Source organism: Sparus aurata, chromosome 4 (assembly GCF_900880675.1).
Source record: "Sparus aurata chromosome 4, fSpaAur1.1, whole genome shotgun sequence".
Taxonomy (NCBI): domain Eukaryota; kingdom Metazoa; phylum Chordata; class Actinopteri; order Spariformes; family Sparidae; genus Sparus; species Sparus aurata.
This window is the reverse complement of record NC_044190.1, coordinates 18157570-18176275: the sequence shown is the minus strand read 5'-3', so window position 1 is coordinate 18176275 and position 18706 is coordinate 18157570. Positions and strand designations below refer to the sequence as shown.

Sequence of the window (18706 nt, the reverse complement as noted above, 5' to 3'; positions counted from 1 at the left end):
ATACCTGGTGACTGTGGTCATAACAACAAACCTCATACAGTAATGTAATGAAAAATTAGATATTGAATACGGGCCGATATTCTGTGTAAGTAGGCTGTTTTGTTTTTAAAGATTAGACCCTTTTAAGGGCATGCTTCCCTACTTTTATATTATCATATTTCATTTATGTTTATTTCATTGAGGATTGAACAATCTAAATAAGTAAAGTGAAATGTTAATGGACAGGTTTTTCCCCCACTGAAAAACCCACCATTTAGAAAAACAAACAGACGCCTTCATTTTATATTGCAGTCCAAATGAACCCCATATCCGGTAGTGATTGTCTGGTTGTGTAACTTGACGCATGTCCAAAGACAATGGATGTGTGGCGGTGATGGAGGGGAGCGGGAGTCTGTGAGGAAACTATTTAACTATTGTAAAATGAACGTTTCAAACGTGCAGTAATCCCCCAAATTTTAATAATATGTAATTCTGCTACTACTAAGAATAAAAGTCCTAAAAAATGTTTTTATGTGACCTCACATGTTTGTCAGTGGATCTATCATGTGATGAGAATATGAGAATAAGAATATGAGAATGAATTTGTTGGTAATGTTGCCATCTAGTGTTCAGGATTCATACATCGCGTGTAATTCATTTCAATATATTGCACTATAACAGGACATTTTGATAAATCCCAGAACTAGACAACATTTGTACATTGTCATAATACATCAGTAATATATGTTGAAATATTTCAATTTCAAAAGAAATATGGCAACATTCAAAGTTTCAAGATTCAAAGGCTTATTTGGCACATGCAATTGTACAAGAACAGCAGCAGTGAATTGAATTGCAACTCCGTAGACTGTGCATAAAAATAGTGCAACCAGAAAATAACAAAAATAAGAAATAAACTGAAAAAGGCAATAAAATTACAGACTTAAATTTAAATTAAAAAAAAATATATATAAATATTTTGAACAAGAATTAGATTTAATAAATAAGTATTTACAGAAAAAGAAGACCGTGTGCAAGTACCAAAGTATGTGTATGTTAAAAAATTTGATATTAGAATTTTAATTTTAATTTTAGATGAAAAAAACAACAGAAACAAACAAACAAACAAACTGAGAGACATTATCAATCCTATCAGAGGAAGTTGTGTTACTAATCAAAATTGGTATGGGGAAATAAAAAAACGGGAAGCAGGTAGTAGGTAGTAGGTAGGAGTCCAGGTAGTTTTTCTCTTGAGGAACTGTAAAATGTTTGTGCGGTTTCTAATTGCTTGCTGACACGAGTTTTAGTACACACTAAGGGTGCTGGGCCAGAGTGTTTGTAACTGTTGATCTTACCCAGTTTAAAATGGATCGGATGGGCTTGGGGGTCACCATACTGGAATCATCTCAACTTCGTATGTCCTCCTCCCCATCGCCACTACGACTCTCACCATTTTTACGGTACTCTTCCTCACAAACTCTGGGAAACTTAAGTAAACACAAAACAATCAGCTGTTTGAATGTGAGTTTTTTTTTTTTTTATTATATTGTATTTCTTCTTAAAGCCTCCAACATAGTTTCCTTGAAAGATAATTTGCCTCAGTATCACAACTGATAATTGTCTATACAAAACAGGGAAATTAGCAATATTGCAGTAGCAAAAAGGATAACGAAAATAGAGAGCATCAATTAAAAACAGTCGTAATAAATAACTACAAAAAAGATTATACATACAGATATAAGTTTTTTTTTTTTTTTTTTTTTAAAAAGCAGTAGAAACAATATAAACCATATGAATATTGTTAAAAAAAAAAATTGCACATTGATGAGCAGGGGCGCTGCCAGGGATTTTGGGCCCCATGAAAAGCCGGTGAAAATTTGTTATGCTGTTTACATAAAACTGTGCATTTTAATGATATTTTTGACTATAATTTCCTATATGTGTGAAAAGAAAAACAGGACAGTTACTTGGTAGGGGAAGCACTGAACACTCAGAATACAATGGAATTTAGATTCATTGTCTGCAAGTCTGCAACTTTAATTGTTAAAATATAAAATTCTCTTAAATTAAATTACCTGAAAAATACTAATGCATGACATACATGAATTATATAGAATTTCCTGTAATACCATTTGAAATAGCATCACCATCACCAGATTCAGGTTTCCTCCCACCATTCTGTTTTACTGTCAGTGATTTGATCAAAAATAACTAAAGTAAATGTGATTTTCACAACCAGTACCCCACTGCTCACTGTCTCCCTCTTGTAGCCCTGCATTTAGGTCTAATTTATCTCCAAAATTACTATTATAGCAATACCACACAATTTCTCTTTCAAACATGCACATCACCCCCCACACACACACTTAGACCAGCCACTGCACTCAATGTAAAAACTGTATGCTGTCATACATTATGTTTTTGTTGTTGTTTTTATTAAGTTTGTAATATATGTGTGTACCTATGTACACTGCACATCTGTGGTTGAACTATAAAAAAGCCAGCCTCCAGAGACTGCAAGTGGCATACAATGACGCTTTGAGGATACTTTTAAAAAGGCCCAGATGGACCAGTGCTAGTGAGCTGTTTGTGAGCGCTGGAGTGAACACACTGCAAGCAGTTCTGAGAAATGTAATGCACAGGTTCATCTGCCGGTTAAATGATTCTGAGAATCAAAATGTTGTGGCAATGGTGAACATTATGTATAGTGACACGCGCTGCACGTCTCAGTTTTGGGGGCACTGGTTTAAGTGTCTTTTAAAAATGAGTCATTAGATTATTATGTTTTTATTTTATTGTGTGTTTCTTAATCCTTTTGTACTGTGTGTCTTGCTTTTATTTTTTGTATGGACCTTGAGTCTGAAAATAAAGCTTATCTATCTATCTATCTATCTATATGTTTATATTTTGTTAAAAAAAATATAATAAAATAATTTATCTCTAAAACTGTACGTGGTGGAATTAGAGTTGGGGTGGAAAAAAATACATAAATGAGGCTCTATGATCGTTGCGATTTAATATTGTTAACGTTTCTCTGATTGGATTGAGAGCAGTCACTTAGTCTGCAAGCACCAGAAAATTTATCCTCTTTTCCTACTGCAAAGCAAGGGGTGACAGTCCCAAACTACTGACCAAACATAGTATTTCAGTGAGTTTATAGTTCAGTTTCAGTGATAGCTAAATTTCAACAAAACAAAATAAAGTTATAGGCTATATGCTTTTTAAACCATTTAAATCATTCTGAAATAAATACAGACTATGTTTTTATTTCAGAATGATTTTTATTCATTAATTTCAATTTATCCTTTTTTTCCATAATAATAGATTAATTCAACACAGAGCTGCTCACCTCCTTCTTCAGTTGTGGGTAGGCCTACTGGGGCTGGTTCAGGGGTAGGGGGCTCACAGGGCTCACAGACAGCTGCGGCTGCTGCTGCTGCACTTGACGTGTCTGTTCAAACATGCATCATTTTTGACAGGAGGGGTGGTCAACTGATTAAATATGGGCAGCTTGCCAAACGTGAACAGTGAAATCTAAAAATCCAGAGTTTTCTTCCAAAATATGAGCTAATATGGGGAGAAAAGTGAGCTAGCTTAAAAACCACAAGGTTAAGATAAACAACAGACTCATGTGTTCCAGAACTTTCCACCACATGAACCAAACCCACCTTGTTTCTGGTAAAGCTGGGTGACATACTGACGCCCCGTTGCTTCTCTCTCTCGCCTAATCTTTTTGTCTTTCCTTTTTTGGCTACCCGACTTGAGACATGTTTCCAAAATAAACTTTGTGTTATTACCAGTGCATTAACTGATGTATATTTATGATTATATACTAACAAATTAGTGTCATATTATTTTTGTCAGTATTATAATTTTATTAGGGGCCTTTCTGGGCCCCTGTCAATGATGGGCCCCTAGAATCCTTCCCCTTATCCCCCCCTTTTCGGCGCCCCAGGTCATTGTTAGTAGGATACTATGTTAGTGTTACTATGTCTGAGTAAACTGTGCTAAATAAAGGGGGAAATTTACATTTTCATCCCAGACTAAAATGTATATTAGATTAGACAGTGGATAACATCATGATAACAATGATTACATGCATTGAGATCCTACTGAATTCATTCAGCATCTCCTTGACTCCAACTGTAGCAAAATATATGGGAATTAAGTTATGTACATTGATTCTACAAGAATTTAGTTGACCAGGCAGATTCTTCTTTTGGCCCAGTTCCAAATTGAAACAACAGATGCATTCATTCCTTTATTGAGAGCTCGATTTAATGGAAACAAACATGACCGGCTTGTTTAGTATAATCAAGTTTGACTGTGATCTGGGTTTAAGACACTGGGAGATAGTCCTGTCTTTAAGTCATATAATTATTCATTAGTTTGTCGACTTTACGCAGGCACCTGGGGACTTTGCGGTTGTTCAGAAGGCAAGCCCATTCAGATGTGCTAGACATAGCAATGTTTCTCCGGGATCAGTTTGACAGATATGGCATGCTCCACGGATACAAGATGATGCATTTGAAATGCATTCAGGCTGGCTATGTGGTGACTCAAGAGACGATCAGGAGACTGCTGAAAATATGGATCCGCACGGTGAAAAAAAGTAACTCCGAAAAATGGGGAAAATAATTACTCAGAAAAACAGAAAAAAATATTCAAAAAAGAAAACCAAAAAATAAATTACTCAGAAAAAACAGAGGTTTTTTTTTTTTTCCAAGTGAATGCAATATGCGTCTGTACTTTTAAGGTGCATTATGTAAGAATTGTGTGAAAAAGTTAAAAGACTGACAAAAAATGATTGGCAGAATATCAAGACAAATCATTTTGATGTTATTTAATGTTTATCTAATGTTTTTATTGTTGATTATGCTGTTTTTATTAATGCTTGTTGTTTGAGTGTTTTTGTACTTGATGTAAGGCAACCTTGAGTGCCATGAAAGGCACCATCAAATAAAATGTATTATTATTATTATTATTATTATTTTGACGTCTAGCATGCTAACCAGCTAGCCCTGTTGCTATCCAAAGCTCCCATGCCAGAGGCATCAACAACAACACTAGCCAAGTGCTCTGTACTCACCATCTTGATTTCTACCTGCACGGCTAACTGAGCTTACTGGTCAACAGCGTCTACAGTTAGCAGCAGTTAGCGGTTGCTCTGGTGATATGCTGCTGGTGATTTGTTTTTAACTTACAGGTTGCAAGTTCTTACATAATACAGCTTTAATGGAAAACAGCCAAACTTCCCAAGCTCAAGCTCCTCAGATGTGAAGACTTTCTGGGGTTCTTAATCTTCAACAATTTTTTCAGACTTTGTACTGTTTGTCAAACAAATCAAGACATTTAAAAAATAATGGGCATTTAACAGGCCTAGACCAAATGCTTCAGCCACTGATCAAGAAAATGATTTGATAGACTAAATGGTTGTGATCAGGCGGCCACACCTTGTGTATTCCTTTCTCATTGCTCTAAGGCTGTAGTGTTTGCGTGAGGCAAAAGTCCAAGTTGTCTTTGTTCGCACATGGGAGTTTGCCTTCAGAAATTTCTGCCAGAAAGTCAGGTGATGTTGTATAACAGAGTACACAAAGGAAGGATGTTGTGGTGCATGAATGGGTCAAACGCAGGACTTCAACTAGGGAACCAGTGTTTGTGTTCCCCCATTAAACACAAAAGTAAGAAGAAGCTTCCGGCTCATTATGTTCAATGCCATGGTACTCTTATCGATGTGCCCAAAAAGCATGATGGGGAAACAGTGGGAAATAACTTCTGGAGGCAGTGGTGTGTGTGTGGGGGACTAGCTGTGTGGTACAAAGCTGAGCACATTCAATTTACTTTTCCTGGTTTTACAGGTTTGTATGACGGTCAACCCCCCTCTCAAAAAACAGCTGCTGAACCTTTGCTGTTTCTTGCCCTTCCAACCCTGAAGCTAAGTAAAAAAGAACCATCCCCTGATCTCCCTGTTAGTTGACAGCCTCTGGCGTTCTGCCGTGGGGCTGAGGGGCATCTTTGAGAAGAGGGACTAAGGCAGTGGTACAGCTTGACCTCACAAGACATTAGGTTTCACAGGGAAGCGACTCCTACTGCTGCCATTTAAACCTGTGGGTTTGCTAAGAGAGAGGTGGAAGGATTTGCATCGTGCATGTTCAGATTGCATCCTGCAGCTTTAGGTTTGAAACAAGTCTGATATGCATTTAATATGCTTTAAGGAGATAAACTATTCCATAAGGGCAAGTCAACAGCATATTCATTTCAATGAAATTGATTTCTAGAGCTTCCATGATTTCCAAATTCTAATTTGCTTGCTGTTATGACCACCTGGCTCACGGCAGACCACAACAAAGGGGAGACTACACAGTTAAACCATTTCAATATATTTATTAAAAGTAGGGCCCTAAGTTACAAAGAAACTAAGGATCAGCATAAGTGGCGGCTAACTATGTGTAGTGTGATATGGACTGTTGCATTGAGAATGTGCAAAACTAACAAGAAATAAGAAGAACTGTTGGCAGTTGTCATCGCAGACAGGGAGGGAGAGAGAGAGGCGGCCCTGGAATCTTCTCCCTAAATACTCCCCCAGGCAATCAGACCCAGCCATGTGCACCTGGATTGGACCTGACCTGGAAAGCAAAAATGGGCAAGGCACCGGGGAAACAGCGCCTCCCCCACCACACAGGAGAAGGACACCTATCCCCAGGAATACCGAGAAACATAACACTTGCTTATACCACCCAACAAAGGATGGGTAACAACAAACCAATGCGACTAGAGAATAGACCTATTGAGAGCTCTGCAAACATGTGGCGGCTCTGCAAGGAACAGAGTAAAAGAAACAACAATGAAAATAGTGTTATTTCATACAGGAAAAGTCACCCAGACCGAGCCGAGTCAAGGTAGAGATCCTCCCCTCCATAGCCATTGATTCTTCTGTGTGGTAGGTTGTTGTTTTTTTAAAAATGAAACAGAAATCTTGGCACACATCTCCTGCCATTCAGGTAACATTCTTGACACACTCACCTGGCATGTTTCAGCTTGTCCTCTATGAAGTGTACCTGACTTGACGTTGGACACTCCTTCACATCACATATATGTTTCACTGTTTCCAAACCTGAACCAAAGAAGTCACAATCAAACGTTTTCATCATCAGCTCTAGCTGTAAATCATGTGTCTACAGCCCATAATGTAACTGATCCAGTAAAGGGCCATGTGGCTGCAGGTTTTCGTTCCATCCAAGCAAGAACACACCTGATTTGGATCAGGTGTGTTCTTGCTTGGTTGAAATGAAACCAAGCAAGAACGTTTCATTTCAACCAGCTTGGTTGAAATTTAACGTTCTTGCTTGGATGGAACGAAATCCTGCAGCCACATGGCCCTTTACTGGATCAATTTGACACCCCTCAGAACATAAAAAAGCAAAACAGAAATGCCCATTGTAAATTTGTTTATCTATTGAGCATATATTTCCACAATCTGCTTCACGTTGCAAGAGAGAGAGACAGACGGGGGCCAGAAAATAGGCAACCTTCAGACAACAACATACTGGTGTCAGATTAGGAGGCTGACATTAATTGTGACAGCTCATAGCAGCTGACCACCTGGCTGGGAAACAGCAACAACACTACTGAATGATTATGTTGGGTGGGGATGAGTTGTTGCCTGTTGTAGCAGAGCAATTTTTTCTTATCTGTAGTTTTTATAACAATATATTGGAGACAGGGGGAAATGAACAGACCTAAGGCTGACAGCAGGACACGACTAGTATTCATGTGCATTCAGCAGGAAGAAATTAGCACTTTTTTTATGCATTTATTTATTTATTTTTATTGATTACAGTGAAGATAGGAAGCTCATAGTGAAACTGGGGGCCGTCTTAAGGCTCAAGTCTAATTATTGCCTATAATTCTGAATTCTTCGATTTTGTCTGCAATGTTTGGGCTCCAAAGTGTCACTGCTCCATTAACCAAGAATATCAGTATTACATTTTAACATAACAATTAATTACTACTAAAACTATTAATATATTTGTGTATTTACAACATGCGTAGTGTCATGATGGTGTGATAATGTGAGAAATTAGTTGTTTGTAATGTTGCTATCTAGTGTTCAGTATTCATACAGTTGCAATAATCTTCCTTGTTCATTTTATTTAATCACCTTTATTGATTTTACAGCACATTTGGTGAATGGGATGGAACAGAAAAATGTAAATCTCACTGTAAAACTGATAACATTACTGTTACTATTGCTGAGATAAAAATGATAGTATATGTACATTGTCAAATTTCTCTGAATTTAAACATATATCTATTTAAAATTCGACATAAGAAAAAACATTTTATGCAAAAATCAATAATATATTATATACTGTTTGTCAAAATTTTTAGTTGATTAAAATTAGGAAATATATATATTTAAAAAGAACCCAGAGATCTGTTTTGACATAATCAATCCCAGCAATCAGAGGAAGTTGCAGTACTAGTTTCTAGAAAAACAAAAAAACTGGAAGCACTGACGTGAGCACAGAGGACATTGAAAACTTGTATAGTATTTACGTATACAAGGATGTACAGTACCAAACTCCAACAAGAAAAACAACTCTGTAAAGCATAAACAATGACACAAAACTGAAGCAAATCGCTTCGGTATCACGGTAACTTCCTGAAAACAAACTACCACCAATAACAGTACACCCAACAGCAGAAGCATCTAAAATCAAAGCGCGCACACAAGCGCACACACACACACAGCTTTGCATCCTTAGTAACAATACCAGCATATCGCTTTGATTCAACAACTCATTTCTGAATTAAACAGCTCCCTGAAGTTCTGTTAAATGTTTGTCATGTACCAAAACTTATCATACAAAAATAAGGATATAAAGAACTTTACAACACCAATCACTTAACTAACTGTGATGGAGCCAAGAAGGAGTGACAGCAACAGAAGGCAACGTGATGGCGGACAGCACGAGGCAGGGCAGCACGATTCCAGTCTGCTGGGTGCTACGACGCTCTCTGCTCCGCTGACTGACTGTCAGTGAAGTTGTTACAACTTCGTCCACTGCTGTCCACTGTTTGGGTTTTTGGCTCGCAGCGCTGTCAGCAGCCAGGCAGGATTTTATGACTGAACTGTGGGAATGAAGAGCTTTCTCTGACTGGGTGGAAATCAGATTTTTTTAGATAAGCAAGGCATTAAAATGAGAGACCTACGGATAAAACATGAGACTCATGTCAAAGTTTAGTGTGGCACTGAACTTAAAAACAAGAAGGAACAAATCATCGAATCTTCGTAGCCAAATGCAATTCAACCGAGAAAATTCTACATCTGGTTCAGTCCTATTACACTTCCCTCTTAATTTGATTAATGGAGGCAAAAATTGGACAACTGGACTAAAGTCACTCATTACAAGATGAAAACTAGAGATTGTGGCTGATACGGGTCAGTGGCCTTAGTCGTCGTAGTCCCTCCTTGTCGGCTTATTGGCGGGCACACGTGGTGGTTCACGATCATCATAGGGCTCGTCATAGCGGTCATCATCATAACGGCGGTCCTCATAGCGACGTTCATCATCATAACGGCGCTCACTGTCATAGCGCTCATTGCGGTCACGTCGGTCCGTGTAGTCGCTGCGGCGATCGTCGTAGTCACTGCGGCGATCGTCGTAGTCGCTGCGGCGGTCATCGTAGTCGCTGCGGCGATCATCATAATCCCTGCGGCGGTCGTAGTCGCGCTCACTCCTTTCCTCGTAGCGGTCGCCGCTGCCGGCAGGGCTGGCAGCATCACGACCTCTTGTGTCCTCTTGCCCATCGGCATGGCGACTCTCACCATTTAAAGCTGGCTCTTTGTCCCGGTACTCTTCCTCATGAACTCTGGAAAATCAACAAAAAGACAGTCAGATGTTTGTACGGATGCGCTCTTGACAGGTTGCATTTTGGTCATTTTGATAATGAGGGGGACATCCATCCTTCATCCCGCCTCAGATCACTGGTCATTGGACAAGATGGAGTAAATGTGGCTGTGAAAAAGGAACAAAGTACAAATATGTGAAGTGTGCTGACTTGCAGCTTCTATGTTCACAATATCCAACTCAGTTTCAAGGCAGATCGTAAAAAAGTGATCAAACTCAGTCTCATCCATTTGTCCACTCAAATCATCCATTTGTCGATTTTTTTTTCCAGTTTAAACTGAAAAATTGGTTGATGTGAAAATGTAATTTTTTCAGTATTTCATGAACTGATTTATTACAGAAATCTTCTCCTAACCAAACCAAAGTGAATCTCACAAACTGAATCTATGAATTCTAGCGTGATGATACTGGACTTTACTCCACGGCTGAATCATCCCTGAGACGCTACAAGCACTGTGTTTTATTCACTCAATGAAATGCGACAGTGACGCTGAAAGCCCTGACAACGATGTCAGATTCCTGTCAATGTACACGAATTACGTAGATTATATTGCATGACAATTTCAGAAACTGACATGATGGTATGTAGTAATGTCAGATGGAATAAAGGATTTTTGGAGGAGGTGTCTGTCTTGGTTTATTAAAATGCATGAAGAGGAAGTAAAACTGGATGCAACATGTAGACATCTGTTAGGATTATTTTTGATTTGTCCATGACGTGCTCAAACTTTCCCGTCTTCTAATAAAAACCTCAAAACTTCATTTATGTATCTTTATTACTGAACCAAGCTATATTTGACCTTGTGTCTATGAATAGTTGTCAGATAATTTCTCTGCAACACTATTTGTCTCCGACTATAAACCTAAATGTCCTGATAGACCGACAATTTGCTCACTCAGCCTCATGAATGGGACATATCAGATGTTGACCTCTGTTCACATCCTATCGGCTTGTTAATCAGTCAGTGTGAGCGCATTTGCATGTGTCTTTATGGGTAAAATAACTTTACCCCATGGCATATTCTTCCTCCTTCTTCTTCTTCCGGCAGCAACAGCAGTAGATGACGACGATGAGTACGATCAACGCGGCAACAACTCCACCAATGATTCCTGCAGTCGAGCCTACGTTCATGGAAGCTGCAGGAACGAAGGAAGATGAATTTGGAGAAGAAGGATATATATTGCTAACATATTTACTGGGATAACAGAATTCCCAGATTGTTAGTGGGAAGGCATAACGAAAAGGTTTTACTCACGTGGCATGACTGAGAGGGTTAAATTGCAGGTTGCCGAGCGGATCTTGTTACTTGAGGTGCAGATGTAGAATCCCGATGTTTCTCTGGAGATATTGAAAAGAGACAGGATGCCTCCCTCTGAAAGACAGCAAGACAAACACATATAATTGCTATCATGATTTTATAGATTTTTATAAATGCCACAGTGTTTCAGCTCATCAAAAAAATCAAAGGGTGCTCAATGAATAATTCTATTTATTGTCGTTCCTGAAAGTGTCATTATAGATTTTGGTATAACAAAGGTGTAGTGATGCAGAAGAATGAAATAGTTGGGATGCCCAAGACATTAGTAAGGGCCTCAGATTTTTGCAATAACAGGCAACGGGCTCAGATTTGTTGGGGGAGAGCCTATTAAGTGCCCCCCAATCATCAAATATGCTACTGACTCTTTGGTGAAGTGTGCTGGCCCTCAAAAGTAAAACTCTTAAGACTAGTGAGCACTTTTTTTTCTTTTTCCTTTTTTCCTCCAACTTCATGGTTTGGGGGGGGGGGGGGGCTTAAATGTCGTAATGCTGTACTCCTGGTTTCAAATCGTATAAAAAATTTGAAAATCTGCCAAATTGTTCTTGATTCGGTGCTTTCTGATGACCAGCAATTGAAAAGATAATGGACACTGAAAATACGGAGGCCCATTGGGCCATATTTCAAGGTAAAATAACATATTTGATAGCACGTAACAGTTAGCTTACGTTTAGTATTCAACCACTTCCGAGCCAACGTTACCGTTTGATAGTGTTACATACTACGTAAATGAAGTCTAAAATATCAACACACATCTGGGACACATTAAAGCCAGCAAGTGAAATGAACTGGATGTAATCAAACAGTAACATTAGCTAAGAAGTGGTTGAACACTAATTTTAACTAATGTCTTATCGGAGGTTGTTTTACCATGAAATATGTCCCAGATTTTCACTGTCATCTATTCTGGATTGCTGATCACTTGGCAAGTAAAAAATGTATAACAATTGTTAAAAGTTGCTACGTGTGTAGGGCTTGCAACCAAGAACACAGCAACATAAAATTATTCCAGCATTCAGGCTTCCAGCCCTGAGTGGGATGTCAGAGGAACTCAACACTCCCGTCAGAAACAGTGTCAGTAAACTCACTGTCAGTTGTTCTTGGAGCAGGGGCACGAGGCGTGTTCCTGACGTCTCGACTATCCCACTTATAAGTGGGTGGTGGCGAGCCTTCCTCAGACAGACACGTCAGGTTGATGTTCTGGCCGTACTCTGCCTTACCCTGGATCTTACAGGTGGGTGTAGATGGAGCAACTAGACAAAACAAAAGGAAATTTGAATAAATAATCAAATCATACAACTTTAAAACCTTAAAAAGCAGAATATTTCTGTGAAGGCAAATTAAATGTTACCTAGAACCACCAAACGTGCCGTGTCAGCCCGTTTGCCCTCATCATCACCCGGGATCTGGACACGACACTCAAACACCTTGTTGTCTGCTAGTTTGATGGAGAACAGTTTCAGGTTGGCCTTTCCCGTTGCAACATCTATGTCCAGGGAGACCCGACCTTCATACGGTGATGTGATGTCAGTTTGTTTATTCAGGGAATAATAAGTGAGGATCAGGATCTGTTAGAGAACGACAGCAGAGGAACATTAAAAGAGGAAGAATGCAAAGTTCTCTTGTCTTCTTATTGTTCTTATTCATAATATGGTCATACTGAATTATGCTCACGTTAATAGAGAATCACGCCAACATGCACATACAGTAAATACATATAAAGACAGAACACATAGTAGTAGTCTGACCTCTTTAGCACCAGCTTGTGCACCCTCAGCAGACCATGAGATGATAACTAGTTCAGTCCCCTTTAATGGGGTTTTGGGTGTGAAGCTGCAGGGCAGTGTGATGTTGTCACCTCTGGCATACTCATATAACTCCTGTGGGATGTTCACCTGGACGGCACCAACACCTGACAGCACTGTAAGATTTAAAAAACAGAGAATAACAGTCAACATTTAGCTACAGCTGCTGTGGTTGACTTGATGAAGTCATTATGTTAATCTGACTGCATTACAGCCTGTGTGTAAAATGTGCACATACTGAGAATGATTCAGCAGTGTGACCTGCATCTGTACACATACGATATCACCCCACCCTGCCAACCGCAGACACACACAGCACAGAAACACACTTTTTAAAAAAAAAAAATCTGTTATGTTTGGAGATGAACAGACAGAAAAGAAACAACATTTTTTTTGTTAATCTATACAGCAATAATGGTGAGTAATACCAAATTCCAGCTTGTCAGATGTGAATATTTCCTGGAGGTGTGATCTTCTATGTCAGCAAACTGAATATTTATGGATTTTGTACCATTTGTCGAACAAAGCAAGACCTGTTAAGGCTTCATATGGGCTCTGGGACCTGTGATGGGCATTTTACATGCCTAGACCAAACGCTTCAACCACTGATCAAGGCAATAATGAATAGACTTTTGAAATGGACAATGAAAACAATGGTGAATTGTACCCCTGGTTGAGCTTTGTTGATTACCACTCATGCTTTGAAACGAGTCACACACGCCTTTCATACTCAAACCAAGTTGGCGCATATGAGAAAGAAACCAGGTCGAGTTAAAAGCATATTCATATCTAATGAAGACGATTTAAATAGTTTCCCTTATTTCTAAATAACAATTTATTAATATTATAATTTTTTGTTTTGTATTTTGTTTTATTATTATTATTATTATTTGAAAGAGGTAACTTAATGACAAATCTAAGATACAGGTCACCTGCATTAACAGGCCTGTTGTGAAGGTGCGCAAACAGGTGTGGCAGCTCAGGCGCAAAGACAGAGACAAATAGAAGAGACTTCCAGGATTAACTCACCCAGACACAGAAGAGTCAATGCAGATATCTTCCCCTCCATGGTAAAGACTTTTATTATCTTAATCTAACCGTCAGTGATTCTTCTGCGTGTCGTCGTTCTCTCTAAAATGAAACAGAGATCCGGAGCCGTCCGGGATGTATTTGCATCGAAACCCCGATGGCATCTCCTGAGCGTTGCGCCCGATGGGTGTGCCCGTCACCTCTGCTCGTCTGACGGACAGCGCTCCCGGCCAATCACCGCAGCTCCTTCAGCACAGGTAACATTCTTGATCCGCTCACCTGGCGTGTTTCGGCCTGTCCTCTAATCAAAAGGAGGCTACCTGACTGAAAGGATACTCCCGCCATGAATTTTCTATGGCTTGTTTTTGGTCAACAGGACTGAATTGATTACCCTTTTATTTCCCTGAGACAGCACAATTAAACGTAACTTGATCTTGAGCTCTAGTTATAACTTGCGGTGTCAATAGCCCAGAATACCTACAGAGATACCATATAATATATATATATATATATATATATATATATATATATATATATATATATATATATATATATATATATATATATTTTTTTTTTTTTAAATATCCAGTTTTATGTTACAACAGAGAAACAGACAGGAGCATTAAAGGACAATTTGACACCACAGTGTGTGTGGGGGTGGTGCAGAGAACAACTTAGATGTGCTGCGGCTGGAACAAGAGAAGCATTTGATCCTGTCAGACTGGTTCTACGAGGATTTATCACCTCCAGGCAAACACACACTCACACACATAACGACACAGACTGAGCGAAACAAGGAGAGGGCACACTGTATCAGGCATATCGTCATCTACTGTCTGATGAGAGTTTGAAATATTTGAGTACAAGTCACTAAATGTTTTGGTACCAGCTGAAGGAGCCTCAAGTAAACAGATAGGCCCAAAACAAATTTAGCTATCCTGAGGTACAGGAGAAACATTTGACTTAGTTCTTTAAAAGGGGTTTTTCTTTGCTGGGTACGCCCAGTTTTGATGAAAACAGCACTCCAGATCGAGAATAACAACTAGTCCCTGGCTTCCATCTACTGTTGAAAATGGCATTGCAATTAAGTTCATTTGAATTGGGTTTAAATTTCTCACATACATGTTTAAAAAAGTTTTTTTTTTTTAAAGAAAAGAATACAGCGATCATCTTAAATGGCTCATTCTTGTGTTGTAGCCCACGGTCAGGCTTGGGGAGTAACGGACTACATGTAACGGCGTTACGTAATTAGGATACAAAAAAGCAGTAACTGTATTCCGTTACAGTTACAGAAAAAAAAGACGTAATCAGATTACAGGTACATCTGGAAAAAAAATGGGATTATTAGTTGGATTACAATTAAAATATATGATGATGAATGATTAATAAATATGAATGAATTAATCTAACACTTGCCAATGCGGCAATGCCATATGCACGCGCGCACACATTACTACAGTTCACTACAAGTCAGTCACAACGACGCTCTGCTCTCAAGTGAAGCCAGGCGGCTCATTATGGACTCGAGCGCTAGAGAAAAAAAAATGCTTTCACTGCGTGGAAATTTCGCCATTACTTTGTTTCTAAAGAAGTAAGAGGGAACAACATCACTGTACAGTGCAAGCTATGCCTCCCAGCTGTGCACACACTGTCAATGTCCAAGGACTCCACATCTAATTTAAAGAAACATTTGATGGTAAGCGAAACTGCGAACGTTAGCTAGCTACACAGAAATTCTGTTAGCTAAAGTTAACATTAGTTAGCCTGCTAACCAGGCTCGGGCTGTCATTGTTTCAACTACTGCTGCTGCTGCTACTAGGTACTACTGGGTAGGGCTGGGCGATATGGACTAATAGTCATATCCCGATATATTTAGGCTGAATATCGATATACGATATATATCCCGATATTTTTATGCAAAGTGAGAGCAAATGTTCAGTCAAAATCAAAGCCAAATATGACATGTAGGTGGGAATTTCGTCATTTTAGGGGCAAGTACATTTGGCTTTTACTTTTTTTTTTTTTTTGTCAGGGGCACCAAGGCCACATGACAGGGCACAAAGGCCACTGAGTAAAATTTGTTGATTTACCTTTCAGACTGATACCATAACATCCTAATTTATAATAAGACATGGATTATGTATTAAAACATTTTTTAAATACCAATATCAAGTTGATGTTACATTACAAAACAGTTTTTGTTAAGTAGGGTTAGAGTGAGGTGGGTTTTGTGACACGACACGGAATATTATTGTTACTGAATATTTCTCCCAAATAGAAATTCCCCAAAATTATGGCAAAGCACATTTTTTCCAAACAAAGAAATTGTAGAATAACCAGCAGGAGACCACTGATGTGTGGAGTGATTTTGGTGGCACTACACTCTGAATAATAGTGAAGTTATTGAATATTTTTTGTAGTATCTCTTTTCGGTGTTGCACTTTGTAGACGGTCCCTGCGCCCTCGTCTCACAGCTGGCTGACCATACAGACTAGAGTTAATGTCCAGACGCTCGTTTTGATTAACATACGGTTGTAGCTCGTTGTCTACCGTACTACGGTAGGAAAGAGCCGTCAGTTGTGTTTTAACAAGGTTTCACTTATGAGTTATTGATCCGGGAAGTTCGAATCTGTAAATATATTTCCAACTTTACCAAACTAAATCCTACCACATAAGTCAGTTACGTATCATCGTTACGCTGCGCTCGCTCGCTGTGCTGTAAGTTTCGTTCTTCTGTTTTGAAACGCTGCTGCTGTTTGAGAGGCTTTCACGTGAGATCATCGTGATGATGAGACTCCACCTGCGCGAACCGCGGACTCACTGAAGTTACTGTGAGTGACTACTGTACTATATACGCTGACCGGTGGCCGTGCGATGTTTTTTTTTTCACGGGGCATCAAGGCCAAAGTGCGGGGCAACGGCGGCCACCAAAGTGTTTGTTGAAGAGCGCCGGAGTGTCTATTCCAGCCCCTCCCTTCTCTGTGCATGAAGGTGGAGGGGCGGGGGGAGCAGTGCAGAGAGCTCCGGGTCAGCGGCTTGCCCGGGGCAAGGATCACAGCGCAAATTTGAACTATATCGATGTATGCGATATGGTCTAATTCCATATCACATTTCAAAAATATATCGATATAAGTTTTATATCGATATATCGCCCAGCCCTACTACTGGGTCTGTGGGTGGTGCTGCTGGTGACCGGGATGGTGCGTGTTTAGGGTTTTTGGTAGTTTTTAAGGCTCGTTTTCGTTCGCTCCCGTTTGCCCTGTTAAAATAAAGACATTACATTGTTAATACAAACTCAACACTTCCTGTGTCCGTCTCAAATTAAAAGTCCTCTTGCATAAATAGCTCAGTAGGCTTTTATTGTGAAACATTTGCACGGACTTCATCGTGGAAAACTCGCTGACTTTCGAGGGCCCCATAGACACTTGAAATGTAGCTACTGCCACCTTGTGAGGCTTGTACGTTATAAAATTGCCTGAAAAACCTGCAGTGACTGAAATGGGTCACTAACACTTTAGATCACAACAAGGTATTAAAATAGCATGATTATATTAGGAAATTGTATGGGTAATTTTGGGGGACAAATAAGTGACACACATCCTATATGTGGGGGTGTTTTACAACTGCTATTACTAGAAATAGGCCTAGTAGTTACAATAACACTAATAATAATTACTACCATTATTATTGTTATTATTATTATTATTATTATTGTAATATGTGATGTAATTCTTGAATACAGCTGAATAGTAAGTAGGCAAGGAATACAACTGAATAAATCTAACATACCTTACAATTAATTACATTTTTAATTTGCTTTATGTGTTCCTCAGAGGAAGTCTTTATTTGCATGTGTATTGAGGTAATCCAAAAGTAACTTAAAGTAATCAAGTTACATTACTTTAATATTGTGGTACTTGGATTACGTTACTGACTACATTTTTTAACAGGTAATGAGTAACTGTTTCGGACTACATTTTTAAAGTAACCCTCCCAACCCTGCCTACGGTTTATGTGTTGCACAGCACCGCTCAGTGGAAGTAACAGGAACCATGACCTCCATCCTGGCGCACACAAATGAAACAGGTCGAGTGATGATTAAATGCACCTCAACCTTAAAGGATATATTCACCCTACCATGAAAATTCAGCTATTGCTCATCTCCATGCCGATTGGAAAGCCAGGTTTCGTAGTTCACAAAACATTTCTGGAGCTTCACAGACAAACCAAGATGTAACAGTGCTGCATATACTTCATCCAGCATAAACCACGTCTCCAGAAGCCCTGAGATCCCAACTTGATTTGAAAAGACGCAACTTCCACCCTCGACACTCAGTCGGGCTAGTGCACCTTCTTCGCACGCCAAAACCTTTAGCTTGGCAGCTACATTGAAGATTTCCGCTTAAAAAATGGGTGGAAATAACAGATTTGCAAATCAATTTTGGATCTTGAGGCTTCCCGAGAGTTGGATTATGCTGGATGAGCTGCGTAGAGTTGTTTTATGCCCTTTTCAGTTGTTTGTAAAATAAGTCCCTGTCTACTTCAGTTCTTGAGAAGAATGTTGCAACACAGTTTTTTCTGTGAAGCTCCAGAAATGTTTTGTGGATGATGAAACTTCACCTGACTTTCTATCAGCATGGTGGCGAGTAGTGACTGAATTACA

The 18706-nt window shown here is 39.2% G+C and overlaps 1 protein-coding gene across 1 annotated transcript; it reads right to left on the bottom strand.

Annotated features, from left to right (window-relative positions):
• Positions 1–8122: 8122 nt before the first annotated feature.
• LOC115579705 (cell surface A33 antigen-like) lies at positions 8123–14209 on the bottom strand. The gene is made up of 7 exons (XM_030413308.1): positions 14044–14209; positions 12958–13130; positions 12561–12777; positions 12298–12462; positions 11150–11266; positions 10904–11030; positions 8123–9855 (listed from the first exon to the last, which is right to left on the bottom strand). Exons 1-7 carry the CDS (start codon positions 14081–14083, stop codon positions 9435–9437), a joined length of 1260 nt encoding a protein of 419 aa, XP_030269168.1. The 5' UTR covers positions 14084–14209; the 3' UTR covers positions 8123–9434.
• Positions 14210–18706: the final 4497 nt, after the last annotated feature.